Raw genomic sequence first — 15,167 nt, forward strand, 5'->3', positions numbered from 1 at the left:
GTTTTGACATATTAGAAAAAATAGATTGTGTGTCAAAAATAAAATTATAAAGACCACATTCCAATATTAGCACAAAAATCAAACCCCAAACTTCCCCCAGAACCAATCAAACAGAAAAAAGAAAAACATGCGCATTAAACTCAAGCACGACAGCACCAACCGGCGTCCATCCCTCTAAACTCAAACAGTCCATGTACGCCTAAGAGAGCCCCCGCGACAACTTTGCCGTTGGATTGCTCAAGTCCGGTGTTTCTATCCAAATTTTGTGAGACAGAATTACACAACAGAAGAAAATCTATAAAACAAACTCCAGCCCATAAGTGGAATAAACACACAGAACATGTAGATTCATCCACATAACTGTCCCGAAGGTGTGTTCCTCCACGAAACAAGCTCCAGCCGCTAGGCGGAACCAGCACAAAAAGAAACAAAAAAGGTGCCCAGTTTCCTCGGACAGTCAAGTGAATGTTCATTGAGTCAGGCCCACTCGGTTGCAACATGAGTACCACAAAATAACTTACTCACTCCATTGACTTTATTAAGGACAATGCTTGCTGTGGGCATGTGAATGTTTTACAGCCATCCTTAGCATCTATTCTCAATTTGGCCGGGAACATCAGTGCAAAAGCGACCTTCCATTGATGTAAGAGATTCTTGCATTCCTTGAATTGATCACGTTTCTCTGTTGTAGAATTTGCAAAGTCTGGGAACAAGAAAATGTTGTGGTTCTTCCAAGAAAGCCTTCCTTTACTCCTCGCGTAACACGAGATCTTTATTGGATGATCTCAGAAATTTGGCCAGAATTGATCGGGACCTGTCTCCCTCAGCGGATTGTCGAGCTTGCTCGATTTCCAGCTTATGGCCTGTTATGTCAAGCAGACTCAGAAAGAGCCTGTCCAGGAATTCCACCATATTCTGACCCCCTGCTCCCTCAGGAATTCCAACAATTTGGACGTTATTCTGCCGGTTACGGTTCTTCAAATCTTCCAGCTTCTCCCAGACGCTCTCCAAGTCTGCCTTGGTCGCTAGTGGATTAGCAGCTAATTCCCTCTCCGATGACTCCAGATAATCTATCCATTTCTTGACATCCGCCACCCTTGTGACCATCTCAGTGAATTTCATCTCCATGGCAGTGATCGATCAACATATTACAGCCAGCTCCTCCAAGTCAGCAATGAGCTTCGTCAGCATTGCCGACACGTTCATCAATTGTCGCAGAATTTCCTTCACCTCACCAGCCAAATTGACTCCCGGGCTTGCAGCCTGCTGCTCGGGGGCTTCAGCTTGAGCATGTAAGTGTCTTTTAATGTCTCCAGAGCCCGAAGATTTTGAATTCTTTGACATATTGTCTTCCTAGAACAGTTAAGAATCAGGGTGTATGGAATCTCACCAGTTTATAACACAAAAAGTATTAAAACTAGCAAAGTGCGCAGAGCTTGCCGTTTTCACGTCCGAACCTCACATGGCGCCCATGTTCAGAACTTCTTAAACTATTTAAAAGAGTTCTCATCAAAAAATCCTCCACGTGCAGCAATGACAGCTTTGCAGATCCTTGGCATTCTAGCTGTCAGTTTGTCCAGATACTCAGGTGACATTTCACCCACGCTTCCTGTACCATTTGCCATAGATGTGGCTGTCTTGTCGGGCACTTCTCACGCACCTTACAGTCTAGCTGATCCCACAAAAGCTCAAAGGGGTTAAGATCCACAACACTCTTTTCCAATTATCTGTTGTCCAATGTCTGTGTTTCTTTGCCCACTCTAACATTTTCTTTTTGTTTTTCTGTTTCAAAAGTGGCTTTTTCTTTGCAATTCTTCCCATAAGTCTTCTCTTTACAGTTGTACATAAAACTGGTGTTGAGCGGGTAGAAGTCAATGAAGCTGTCAGCTTCAAGCATTGTATAGCCTTCATTTCTCAAAACAGTGATTGACTGATGAGTTTCTAGAGAAAGCTGTTTCTTTTTTGCCATTTTTGACCTAATATTGACCTTAAGACATGCCAGTTTATTGCATGCTGTGGCAACTCAAAAACAAACACAAAGGCAATGCCTTTAAACTTCATTTAACAAACCAAATAGCTTTCAACTGTGTTTGATATAATGCAAGTGATTTTCTAGTACCAAATTAGCAATTTAGCATGAATACTCAAGGATAAGTTGTTGGAGTGATGGCTGCTGGAAATGGGGTCTGTCTAGATTTGATCAAAAATGACTTTTTTTCAAGTAGTGATGGTGCTGTTTTTTTATATCAGTTATGTCCTGATTATACTTTGTGATTAGCCGAATGCAACTTTGGTGAATTAAAGTACCAATTTCCTTTTGAAATAGCAAAATCTGTGCATTATTCTAAACAATTGGCCGCCAGTGTATATATATATTTTGATGTAAACTATGTGTATTCAAGTAATGGGCTTTAAATTCCATTTTAATATAAAAACATAGCTAACTACATGTGAAAATTAGGGCTGTAATTCGATTAAATTTTTAAAACTATTTAATTCCAAAGTAAAAAAATAGACACTGCACTAATTGCGTTAATTTTTTAACAAAAACCATTACTGTAATCACCGAAATATTATTTTACCAGCCCATGTGAAAACATGAAAGACTCCTTATAATAATAATATTTCATAAAATAATCTTCATGATATGCCATAAAACAACTGACACAAAAAACACATAGAAAGTGATTTCGTTTAGTATTTTGGCCTCCAGAAACTCCATTTCCCATAGCTCCTTGCGATTTAAGTAGGTCAAAGGTAAACTGTCATGTCCGCTGTGGTGTTAACTTTGGGATGCAGAAAATTCTTAAACAGTACCGCAATTAATGCGTTTGTCGCTCACACAGAATGACAGTGATATATTCTTGAAAGAGAAAAGACTGTCTCTTACATGCATGATTGTCTCATGAGCGGAGAGACCTTGTTCAACAGAAATCCCGTACTGGATTGCTGTGGAGGCTTGAATAACGTGGATTACAGTCAGGTATCATGTGTGCAGATCTCACTGCAGCAGCCTCACACTGTACAGACATACGACTTGACCTTTCTACATGTATGCATGTGTATATGAACAATTCCTACAGAAATAAGGAACAGCAAGGCAATACTCATTTTAATGATGATTATTTTGTAGTGGCTTTAAATGTAAGTATCGCTTATACATAAAATTAATAGTTAATAAATGAAATAATCGCTTAGTTAATAACCTATTTATAAACTTTGATTAATTTTGCACGTGAGCGCTGGTGTTGCGCGTGCAGTCATTTATCTGCACAGTTAAGTAGGTTGTTGTTACAAAATATGAGTTTCGATGCAGACGTAATGATGAAATTAACTGCACAGATTATATTTACCACGCATTCTTATTAAATATTAACAGGGAATGCATGAGGATGCCGAGACAGGAGGGGTTATAGGCAAAGGTGACAACTGGGCCAATGACGTCACGCTAATTTTTTGGGGTCTGGAGCTATAATAACATACAAATGAATTTAATACATACAATGAATTCAATGCATCTCATCTGTGATTAACATTTTTTACATTTTTAAATGAATATTCATCGTGATATTTTGTGGACAGGGCCGTTTCTGAACATATGGGGGCCCTAAGCAAAATCCAACTTGGAGGCCCCACAAGAATGACACTGTAATACAGTCTTCAACTAACTGGAATATATTAACTACACAAAAAAAAAAAAAAATAATAATAATAATAATAATTACAATAAAGTAACAATTAACAACTATACAAATTAACAATGAATGACTATGAATAACAATAAATACATTTTCAGAACAGAAATTGCACCTTCATCAAACAACCAGTAGAACAGCTGGAGTGCATTGCTCAACAGAATTTCTGCCTTCTCTCTTGGGTCAAATTGAGCAATAACAGCTGCCTGAGTCTTACAGCTTTTAGTAAATTTTAAAAAAGAAAATAGAAAAAAAACTTGCTTTGAGGGGCCCCCTTGTGGCTCAGGGCCCTAAGTGGCCGCTTCTATCTAGAAACTACCCTATTTGTGGGGTATTAAGTCAAAAGTATCTGTGGTTTAACTGCTGAAATTCTTGGATTTTTTATTTTTATTTTAAGTATGGCATAACCTTTTACTGCTATTACTTAAAAATCAGTAGCAGTTTTGTTTTAAAATTAGGGATGGGCATTTTGAGTAATTTTGTAGTCAAGTACTTCCTAACAAATAAAAATAAGTAATTGACTACTTGAAATTTAGAATTTAAGCAAGTACATAAATAGTATGACACACACATTAAATGTAAAGCCTATTAGGGTTTTCACAAATGTCACCCTTATAGCAGTTTCAAAATAAACTTAAACAACCTTTGAACCTGCTTTTATTCTAAAAAAAAAAAAAAGAGCATTATGCATGAACAGCAATATCCAGATAAAAAAAAAAAAAAACACTTGCACTAACACATACTGTGGAAACATAAATTACAAGTCTTCTGAAGCGATATGATCGCTTTAAATAATTACAGAATTTGTATTTTGGGGTGAACTATTCATTTAACAATGTCATGTAGCCATAGCATTGAGTTGTAATGGCAAGATTTAGTTGAGAGAAGCAGTTTCATTGTTACTCATGGCAGGCAAAATGTACAAAGGAAAATCAAACTGTGATATTCGAGTAGTGTTTTTACTACTCGAATATTTAAAGCTGAAAGAATACTCGATTAATCGATTACTCCTGCACATCCCTATTTAAAATGTCATTCATATTTCTTAAACTTTTGCCGGCATGTGAAAGTGTGATATAATCAACGTGCAGGAAGCCGTTTTATTGCCATGTAGAAATTATTTCACTCAATATTCAAGGGTAAATGAAAATACAATATTTTACTTGATGGACATGCTACTTCACATTTTAAGAGTAATTATTTTTATTTTGTATTTTTTTTGCTGAAGATGGTATAAAAGTTTTTCAGCAATGAATGTGACCAACATGAATACAGTGATTACATTTGGCATGTGCGTTTATAACTAGTTTATAAACAGAATTTTCTATTCCTTATAATGGACATCCTTATTTTTTATAGACCCACTAACATTATGTCAAAGCAGCACAACAGATGCACAAACTCCCCCACCCTGTAAGAGTTTTGGTATAACCTGAGATCACAAAACCAAATTACCTCATTATCCATCACCAGCGTTTTGTTTCTTTCACTTTTACTTTATACTAAGTTTTGATGTTTATTTTATCCTGCTTATACATGTCAGAAAGAACATGGAAAATGGAAGTGCTCATAATTTGAATTGCAACAGTGACAATGGGAATGCATTCAGTTTGTCTGAGTCATGTAATTGATACAAGAAAAGTTATTATTTCAATATGTTATCATTATAGGTACAGAATAGTGCTTTGAATAGGCCACAATTACATTGTAAGCATCCATGTGACAGTATAAAAGGGTAGCGTGTGAATCAGATGCCTGATTCAGAACCAAGCTGAATAACAGCTATGGCCAAGTCAGCTGTCAGTATCAGTGTTGCTTGGTCAAGAGCTGCAGCATTATTAATGTCAGATTTGTAATCATTACACTGTCAAAAAAGCAATTACTTTTTTAAACTTGGCTTTTTGAGCCACAGATACACTCACAGAATTAAATGTACCTCTGTGTACAGTACATGTGGCCCATGTGGCCCATGTGGCCCATGCCTAAATCCACCCCTGCTTCAGCTCCTCCATGGTCACTGTCATCCTTTCTTTTTTAAGTTAGCCAGTTGTAGCAGGGAGGAGGGCAGGGCCGGGTCGTGATGCTGCACACCCGGCCCCTAATCAGGCTAATCAAGCCCTTGAGAGTGATAAAGGCGACCGGAGGCGGCAGTTCCAGGGAGAGAGAGAGTTACGGGCAGCTGCCCGGCATGTGTTTGTGTTTGTCTTTTTGTTTAAGTTTATTATTAAATTATTATTTATATTGTCAAGCCGGTTCTCGCCGCCTCCTTTCCCTTTTACCCTGTTATACTGGTGCCACAACCAGGGAAAGGAGGCGGCGAGAACCGGCTTGACAATATAAATAATAATTTAATAATAAACTTAAACAAAAAGACAAACACAAACACATGCCGGGCAGCTGCCCGTAACTCTCTCTCTCTCCCTGGAACTGCCGCCTCCGGTCGCCTTTATCCCTCTCAAGGGCTTGAGTAGCCTGATTAGGGGCCGGGTGTGCAGCATCACGACCCGGCCATGCCCTCCTCCCTGCCACACCAGTCATTCAGACTAATCTAAAAATTCAAATATTATTTGAATAACTAACAGCAATACAAGTATACAGGACACAGTTTGTACCTCAGTGAAGTTGGCACCTCATATCAGGGATTCATAAACTTTCTTGGCCCTGGAGCCATATATGACATTTTGTGTTCACCTGGGACCCATACTTGCAAAACTGTGTAACATGGCTTCTGTATTTGCTATATTCATTAATTTACACACTTTTCTTTGACGAAAACATTTCTGATTTAAACAGACATTTACAGAAATCATAATGATTCTTTGACAGACTCGCACACAAAAATGTACACTCTTGAACTGTATAATAACTAAATAATACTAATAATAATAATAATAATAATACAACAACAAACATGTATCATGGCAACCATGTTTCTGCCCAAAATTCCACAGTGACCACAATTACTGTTAATAAAATAAAATATACAGTACTGTGCAGAAGTTTTAGGCATTTGTGAAAAATGTTGCATAGTGAGGATGTCTTCAAAAATAATGAAATAAATAGTTTTCATTTATCACTTAATGTCATACAAAGTCCAGTAAACATAAAAAAGCTAAATCAGTATTCGTTGTGTTCACCTTTGCCTTTAAAACAGCACCAATTCTCCTAGGTACACCTGGACACAGTTTTTTTTGGTTGTTGGCAGATAGGATGTACCAAGCTTCATGGAGAATTCGCCACAGTTCTTCTATCTATTTAGGCTGTCTCAATTGCTTCTGTCTCTTTATATAATCTCAGACTGACACGATGTTCAGTGGGGGGCTCTGTGGGGGCCATGACATCTGTTGCAGTGCTCCCTGTTCTTCTATTCTAATCTTTTCTATTTGCAAAAGTAATGTTTGGGAGTCTAACATTTATATTTCCTATTGACACAGTAAAGCTGAAGATATAAATAACCATCTTAAGACAAATGCTTTTGTTAAACATCTTATGTGTCTAAGACTTTTGCACAGTACTGTATATGCAATTACCTAAAACATAAAAATAAAACTGGTGGAAACTAATAAGTCAGGAAAAGATAGAAAGATTCTGAAAGCTTTTTACAAAGGTGATACCATATACATTTTAAATTTTATAGTAGGCCTATAGAAACAATAATTGCAGAAACAATGGTTACCAAAGTGAAAGGTTCATACATTTGTGAGTAACAGTTTCTACAGAACAGATATGATCAATAAATTACCATTATTCATCATACTGATGTCTTTCTATTTATTAAAGTTTGAACTATGAAAAATTAACTACATGATACACAAAGAGCACAGAGTGATTGTTTGTAAGCAACTTGCTTATCCCAATTTGATAGTAAAGATAAGCAGAAATACACAAGTATTGACTGTTTAATAAATTCGTAACTATTTTCCTGACTTACTTGAAGAACTGCTTTTCATCTTGTTCTGTATTTTCGCAGCTCTTTCTCGAGCTGTGGGTGCTGCTGCATGAGGAGATGTCGTCTTATATTGTTACTAAAAGAGACTCATTACTTTGAACTTGCCCACATAATGCATTGTGGGTGCTCCATGCTCTTTCTGATACTTACAAAAAATTATCTATACAAAACCGGAATTTGTCATCTTTATGTTTGGCGAATGTACATGATAACCGTGGTATTGTGAGGTTGAGTGACAGCACATCCGCCTCGTTTGAACTCGTGGAGAGAGAGCGTGTCTATCAAGTGTTACTGCAGAGTGAATGATAGTCCCATGCAATGTGTGTCATTTTCCACATAAAACACTTTCTCCTCTATTATCCCAGTTTAATATGCAGAGACAGCTATAAGCAAGACATTTGTAGGTTGACTTCTGCAAAGAATGTGGTTCTGTGGCACTGTTGAAACATTGCTCTGGATGTTTGAGCATCCTGACATAGCAACATTGGCTCAATGGCATGAGTTTGGGGTGGGGCTGCCTTTTTGTCTGATCAGTGCGAAACAGATGGAGTGGTTGGAAAACCTGTTTGAAAACAGTAATTCTGTGAGCAATTTTGCCAGTAGTAGTGCAGCAATTACACTCTCCCCCTTAAAAGTAGATCATCCATGTTCTGTGTTTTACCTAATTTATCATACAAATGAGAATTTATACTCCGTTTTTTTCTTTGATTTCTCTCCTCAGATGGACATGTCTGTGTTCGCAGACCTGTCGAGATTCGCAGACCTGACAGAACCCAGATTCTGTGTTGCTGTCATTGCTATCATTTTCAACCCTTTCTTCTGGAATGTGGTGAGTCACTATAGCAGTGTCTCTTCGAGGAAATATCGCACCATCTGGTTATTTTTTGAGTGATGTATGACTCTGGTTGTCTCTTTTTGTAAACTGTAATGCTGTTATGTGAGCAGGTCATTCTTACATAACATTCATAAACATTACACTGACTTTGTGCTCCTGCAGTCTCAATTTAAAAACATTTACAAACCATTCGCAATGAACTCCCCAATCCAAAAAAAACTGTATTGAAATTAAGCTGTAAATATGATTCATTCCGAAATGACCACCTAGATTTATACAGCAAAGATGCCTAGTCGAGGTTTATCAACTTGGTCCATCCAGTCACAACAACTTGACTAACATTACAAGTGGACCTGAGGGAAACAATGATGCAAAATGTTTAGTATCACACGTCAGGTTTAAGGGCTCTCTAAGGTGTTTCATGTTGTTTCTATTTTTGCATTTACAGTTATGCATTTGGCAGACGCTGAATTACAGTTTATGCAACGATACATTTTCACAGTATGTGCATTCTATGAGAATTGAACCCATGATCATGATGACCCATGATTATGATGACCAATACTGGAGTTATATTTTGGTCTTTTCTCACCCAAAATCGATTAAATGGCTTCAGAATACATGGATTAAATCACTGTAGTCATATGGATTACATTTATGCTGCATTTATGTGCTTTTTGGAGCTTCGAAGAAGTTGACAGTGTAAAGAAACAATTTAAAAATTCAGTTAAAATTCTTTTAATGTTGTGATTTGACGAGTCTTTATAATGAAACTCTAATTATGGCAAATTTGGTGAATGTTAACAGTTTTTTTTATCCTTTTAATTTTTTACACTTTTTTTCTTCTTAGAAATATGTCCGAGGACCCCATAGCTCCCCTTGGCAGTCCCCTGGGGGTCCCAGAGCTCAGTTTGAAAATCGCTGGACAACAGTATTTTAAGCTTCCTATACTTAATATTGACCAGTCCTCAATTACTGACATCAGTGATGTACTCTAATGCTCTTTCTACACTTTTAGTAATGTTTTTTAACCTAGGGCAGTATATTTTCTCCATCTTTCTTCAAAACAGTCTCTTTACCTACACATTTCCATTTGATTCACACCATTAGCACCTTGTGTTTGCTATATTTAGATGAAATTGGGGCTTGTCCCTTCGCATTAACACATCAGATCTCAGCATTTTCCCATCCTCTTCCTACCTTCTTCCTCCACCACACTCTATCTGTGAGATGACTTCATTATCAGTAAAAAATGAGTCATATCTCATGGTGTGCAGGGCTGTCATTATGGATAATACAGATCTGTTTGGCATTGTGTGCTCGGGAACATAGAGGGACTTGACTAATCTTTAAGCTCCTTATTATCAGAATCACTCTCTCTGGGTGGCGTCTTTGTCCCTCTCCCAGGTGGCTCAGGTTTATAGTCAGGTTAGCTTCCTGTTGTTTTGTTGTCGGCACAAATGCAGGTTGTACCACTGTGGCAGTTATTCATTTTCAAAATCAGATCTAGGATCTGGTGAATGGCATCTGGTTGGCATAGTGTAGAAGTGGATACTCTTGATAGAGAAATAGTTGCATAGTCATAATGCATATAGGCCTGTCAAGATAATTTATTTTTTTGGACGATATATTGTCCCAGAAATAATTGCGATAAACGATATTATTTTCATTTTAAGACCATTTTATGCCATTGATATAATGATAATATAATAGCATAATAATGCAAGTACACCCTTCCAAAGAGCAATGAACTTTTAATTCTTAAGAATATTCAGACATTGTAATTGCTATGTAAAAAAAAATTAAAGCAGGAAGGCCTCTCTCCATCTCCAACTGTGGTTTTTGTTCCCAGCTTGGAAAACTGGATGGGATGGTTATGTTTTAGATGAGCTTTTAGATTAGTTGTATTGCCACTGTTCATTGCCACTGTTTTTAAACAAAGTCGACATACCGACTCGTTCACGTTAATGGGCTCTCCTCTCTCATTCAGCTTAAAGCTAGAATGTTCCCACACCGGAGCTGTGGAAAGCGGCTTTGAAACCAAGTCCATTTGGACTTATTCTTCCAAACTTTCTGGCTGGAATTATGCAGTCATTGGGAAAAACACCTATTAAAACACCTATTAGCCTCGAGTAACACGTAATCTTCACCTGTTGCTGTCCGCTCTGTGTGTGTGGAGGAGCTGCCTGAGCCCCGCCTCCAACACAGAGAGCAGATGAGAGGACAGAAGCAGCGCAACTGGCTAAAATGTTGGTGACATTCATTCTTATGTAAACAAACACGCATGTATACACAATGGGCAATATCGAGGTCCGAAAAAATGACTGAGGTCATGTCCATATATCGTACGATAAGTCAGTAACGTAATTATTGTGACAAGCCTAAATGCATACAGTATGTCCTTGTGTGACGAAAATACCGAAATGTAAGTCATTATTCACTGATTTACTAATAAGTGTATATTCAACCGATGAATAAGAATAATGACTTAAAAGGATAGTTTACATAAAAATATAAATTCTGTCATCAAGAACTTATCTTGGATCTGTCAGGAAGGTTTATAGGTGGATGCTGTTACAGCTAAGATGAGAAAGGTCAGCAGGGTCGTGTATTTCATGGATGTGAGTTTGCAAATGGTGCCCTTTGTTTGACGCTCACCAGGTTCATCTACAGTATACACCAAATGTTGCGCACACACATTAAACATAAAACACTCTCACATACTCACTCAGACACTCTTGCATACATACACTTACTCATGGCTCATTGGGCAAGCTTTCAATGAAAGCTGAGTTTACCAGACAGACCTCTTTCCCAAAGCACTACCAACATACGTCTGCACAAATGTTTAGATTTTGTACTCTCCCTGCTTTCATGCTGTATTTTATGTGCCCACCATTTAGTGTGTAGACCTTTTAAAGTCGTTTTTAACTTGTATTTTTTTGCGGCCTTCATGTGCTCTCAGGCAAACATCAGGGTATCTTAAAAAAAATAAAATACTGTGGATAAAGCTAATTCAGTCCTATTTGGAGGTAATGGGCATGAGACGCTGGTCATCAAAATTGTAGTGGCAAAGCAGAAAATGGGTCAGACCACGTAGGAGCTACTTTTCACTGGCTGTGATAATAATAAAGACAAAGAAAAGGAAATATCTAAAAAGAAAATAAGTTTTTAGAATAATAACAGTTATTGGGTGCTATTCAAACTAGATTTTACATTTCGTTCATGGCCTCGCACAATGCTGTAATGTTTATAGTGGTTGCTAGGGCATTGCTGTGTGGTTGCTGATGTGTTCTGAGGGGTTGCTAGGATGTTCTGTCAGGTTGCTAGGTGATTGCTTACTGGTCAAAGTCAAAATAGCCCTTGTGCAAGTCTCTATGACATTCTGGTCACTAGATATGGCTTGTGTTCCTCATTCAATGTAAGTCTGAGGGATTTTTTTGCTTGTTTTAAGTCTGTCTATTCCCAGCAAACACAGTAAGTTCTGACGATGTCGCCAGTTATTCGTACTTACGTCAACGTGACATTACTTTATGATAACGCTGTGACAATGTCTTGATAAAGTTCCATATTTTAGAATCTTGGCTAATGTTCAACCGTAGTGGACATGTCCTCAAAAAGCATTGCTAATTAATCCCATTGAAAACATTGAAGCGACATGGTAACAATTTGATAACTTTTAATTTGACATGGAAGAAAATAAACAAATATGTCTTCAATAGACAAAAGGTTATTTTTGAGGAAATTTATGCAAGGAAAAAGCTCCTTGGGAAGCTTGATAATTAGTCTATTACACGTCGGAAAGAATGAGGCGGGTTAATGGGAAAAGTTGGCAGAGGCCATCTCCCCTGTGGCCAACTCCGAATGGGATGTGGATTGGGGGTGAAAAAGAAAGACTCAGCTTTCTAATGTTATAATTATTATGTTTCTATGAACTCTAAAGATTGCGGAGAGAGTGCGCTATGCAGCGCATCCATTTGAATTAGCATGATTGGTCGCCATATTATGAAGCTTCAAAACAACATTTATTGTTTTAATTACTGGTTATAACATTTACATGGTTAACAAGCTGAATATAAAAATAACATAAAACACAATGACGTGTTTTGGTCTAAAATCACATTTCTACCTAAACAGCCCATTATGACTTCTGACTCAACAGGATAGAAAGCGTCAACAAGCTAATTAATCAAATATCTTACTTTTAGGATTTAATACAACTGTGAGGTTATCCTAACTTTAAGATATTTATTTACGATATTATTATTTATTTAGATATTTTTAATTTTTTTTTTTAAAAGTTAGAAATTAAGAAGAAAATGGTAGTTAGCAAGAATTTTCTTCTTAAGAACATTTCATGAATCTGGCCCCTGGTCCTTTGTTGAGACATATGCTATTTGGATACCATATGGCAAATCTGCCAAAACATTTTACTTAAGTTAATGAATCAATGTTTTCATAATTTTATCATCTTTTTGTCACACTGGGTGAAAGACAGGACCCAAACGCAGAGGTAAAGCTCACAAGTCTTTAATTGGACAGTCAACACAAAAGCGCTTCAGCGCCAGCTCGGTCAAGATCAATAAGGAAGCCACTGGGGCGAGGATAGTGTGTTTGTCAGTTTGTAGTGCTGTGGAGCTCCGGACAATCCGTTGAAGGGTGGTGTGGTGCGAAGCAGAGCCCAGAACGAGTCTCCCGACACACGGGCAGAATCCAAGGAATCCTCCTCGAGCGCGATCACCAGGCAATGGTGATCTGATGGGCAAACACTACTACGACCAAGAGAACGGATCTTCACACTAAACAGGAGAACAATGTTAAGGTACAGCAAAAAAATAAACCAGCAAACATACACTGCGTGCCCAATTATTAGGCACATTTTATTCCTCAGGATTAATTTTATTGTTGAACAAGCACAATGCTCTCAGTCAATCCAAAATGTTATTGAATCTCAAACCTGAATGTTTAACAAAGAAAAAGTGAGTTTTGTCTTTCTCAGGGGAATATATAAGTGTGCACAATTATTAAGCAACTATTAGTATGCACAATTATTAGGCAACTAAATTACAAAAATAATTTTTCCCAACTCAATTGTTTATTCTCATTTTTTAGAGTAGGTGCAACAAATAAGTAACACAAAATGACAATGAAATAACATTTTTGGCCTTTCAAAAATATTCAGTGACCAATATAGCCACCCTTGTTTTCAATAACTGCCATGAGCCTTCCATCCATGGAGTCTGTTAGTTTCTTGATCTGTTCACGATCAACTTTCGCTGAAGCAGCAACCACAGCCTCCCAAATGGTGTTCAAAGAGGTGTATTGTCTTCCCTCACAGTAAATCTCATGTTTGAGAAGGAACCACACTGTAAATCTCACGTTTGAGAAGGGCCCACAAGATTTAAGTCAGGTGAGGAAGGGGGCCAAGTCATTATTTGGGCATCTTTGAGGCCCTTGCTGGCTAGCCAAGCAGTGGAGTACTTGGATGCATGTGATGGAGCATTGTCCTGCATAAAGATCATGGCCTTCTTGAATGCTGAGGACTTCATGTACCACTGCTTGAAGAAAGTACTTTCCAGGAACTGGCAGTAGGTTTGAGAGTTGAGTTTCAGTCCATCTTCAACTCGAAAAGGTCCAACTACCTAATCCTTAATGATAGCAGCCCATACTAGTACCCCTCCTCCACCTTGCTAGCACCTGACTCGAAGTGGTGCCCTGTGTCCATTAGTGATCCAGCCATGGGCCCATCCATCTGGTCCATCAAGAGTCACTCTCATTTCATCTGTCCATAAAACCTTTGAAAAATCTGTCTTCATGTATTTCTTTGCCCAATCTTGACGCTTCAACTTGTGAATATATTCAGTGGCGGTCATGTTTCAGCCTTCTTGACCTTGGCCATGTCTCTGAGCACTTGACACCTTGTATTTCTGGACACTCCAGGTAGGTTGCAGTTCTGGAATATGGTAGCATTGGAGGATAATGGGTTTCTGGTAGCTTCACGTTTAATTCTTTTCAAGTCTTTTACAGTTAATTTGCGCCTTTTCTTCTCCATGCGTTTTTGCACCCCAGTTGACTATTCGCAACAAAATGTTTGATTGTCCGGTGGTCACACCTCAATAGTTTAGCTATTTCAAGAGTTTTGCATCCGTCTGAAAGGCATTTTACAATATTTGACTTTTCAGTGTCAGTTAAATCTGTTTTTTGGCCCATTTTAACTGAGGTAATGAAGCTGCCTAATAATTATGCACACCTTGATATAAGGTGTTAGTCACTTTTGCCACACCCTCCCTCATTACACAAATACATAACACCTGAAAATGATTGAATCCAATAAGCATTCAAGTTTATATGGTTTGGAGTTGGAAAATGTGCATGGAAATAATGATAAGATCAGAATACTTGCCTAATAATTGGGCATGCAGTGTACAGGGAACATACAAGGGATAAAGTAGGGCATGCAATCAGAGGAAGACAGGTAGAGTGTGTGAGAAACCCATTATCGTAATCGACGCCTACTGGGAGCGATCAGCGTTCCCATGGAAACGGCAATTACACTCACCGTCTCTACCTGTGAAACATGAGGGGAGAGAAAAACGGAGTGACAGGGTGCAAATTGGAATGAAAAACAGGTGTAATTTTGGATACGTTAAAGACGGGATGAACGCGACAGAGGTGAGGAGGTAATTTG

General features: G+C 38.0%; 1 protein-coding gene across 2 annotated transcripts in view; it reads left to right on the forward strand.

The window, feature by feature from the left end:
- The first annotated feature begins 2,768 nt into the window (after positions 1-2,768).
- LOC127426636 (phosphatidylethanolamine N-methyltransferase-like) overlaps positions 2,769-15,167 on the forward strand; it is a 121,853-nt gene continuing 109,454 nt past the window's right edge. Inside the window, exons 1-3 of one of the 2 annotated variants that reach the window (XM_051673565.1) lie at positions 2,769-2,983; positions 8,366-8,473; positions 9,330-9,410. In XM_051673565.1, coding sequence (XP_051529525.1) covers positions 2,891-2,983; positions 8,366-8,473; positions 9,330-9,410 — 282 coding nt within the window. In that variant the 5' untranslated portion in view covers positions 2,769-2,890. The remainder of the gene's footprint in view (positions 2,984-8,365; positions 8,474-9,329; positions 9,411-15,167) is intronic. The other variant, XM_051673566.1, reaches the window with a different exon arrangement.

This window comes from Myxocyprinus asiaticus, chromosome 36 (assembly GCF_019703515.2).
Source record: "Myxocyprinus asiaticus isolate MX2 ecotype Aquarium Trade chromosome 36, UBuf_Myxa_2, whole genome shotgun sequence".
Taxonomy (NCBI): Eukaryota; Metazoa; Chordata; class Actinopteri; order Cypriniformes; family Catostomidae; genus Myxocyprinus; species Myxocyprinus asiaticus.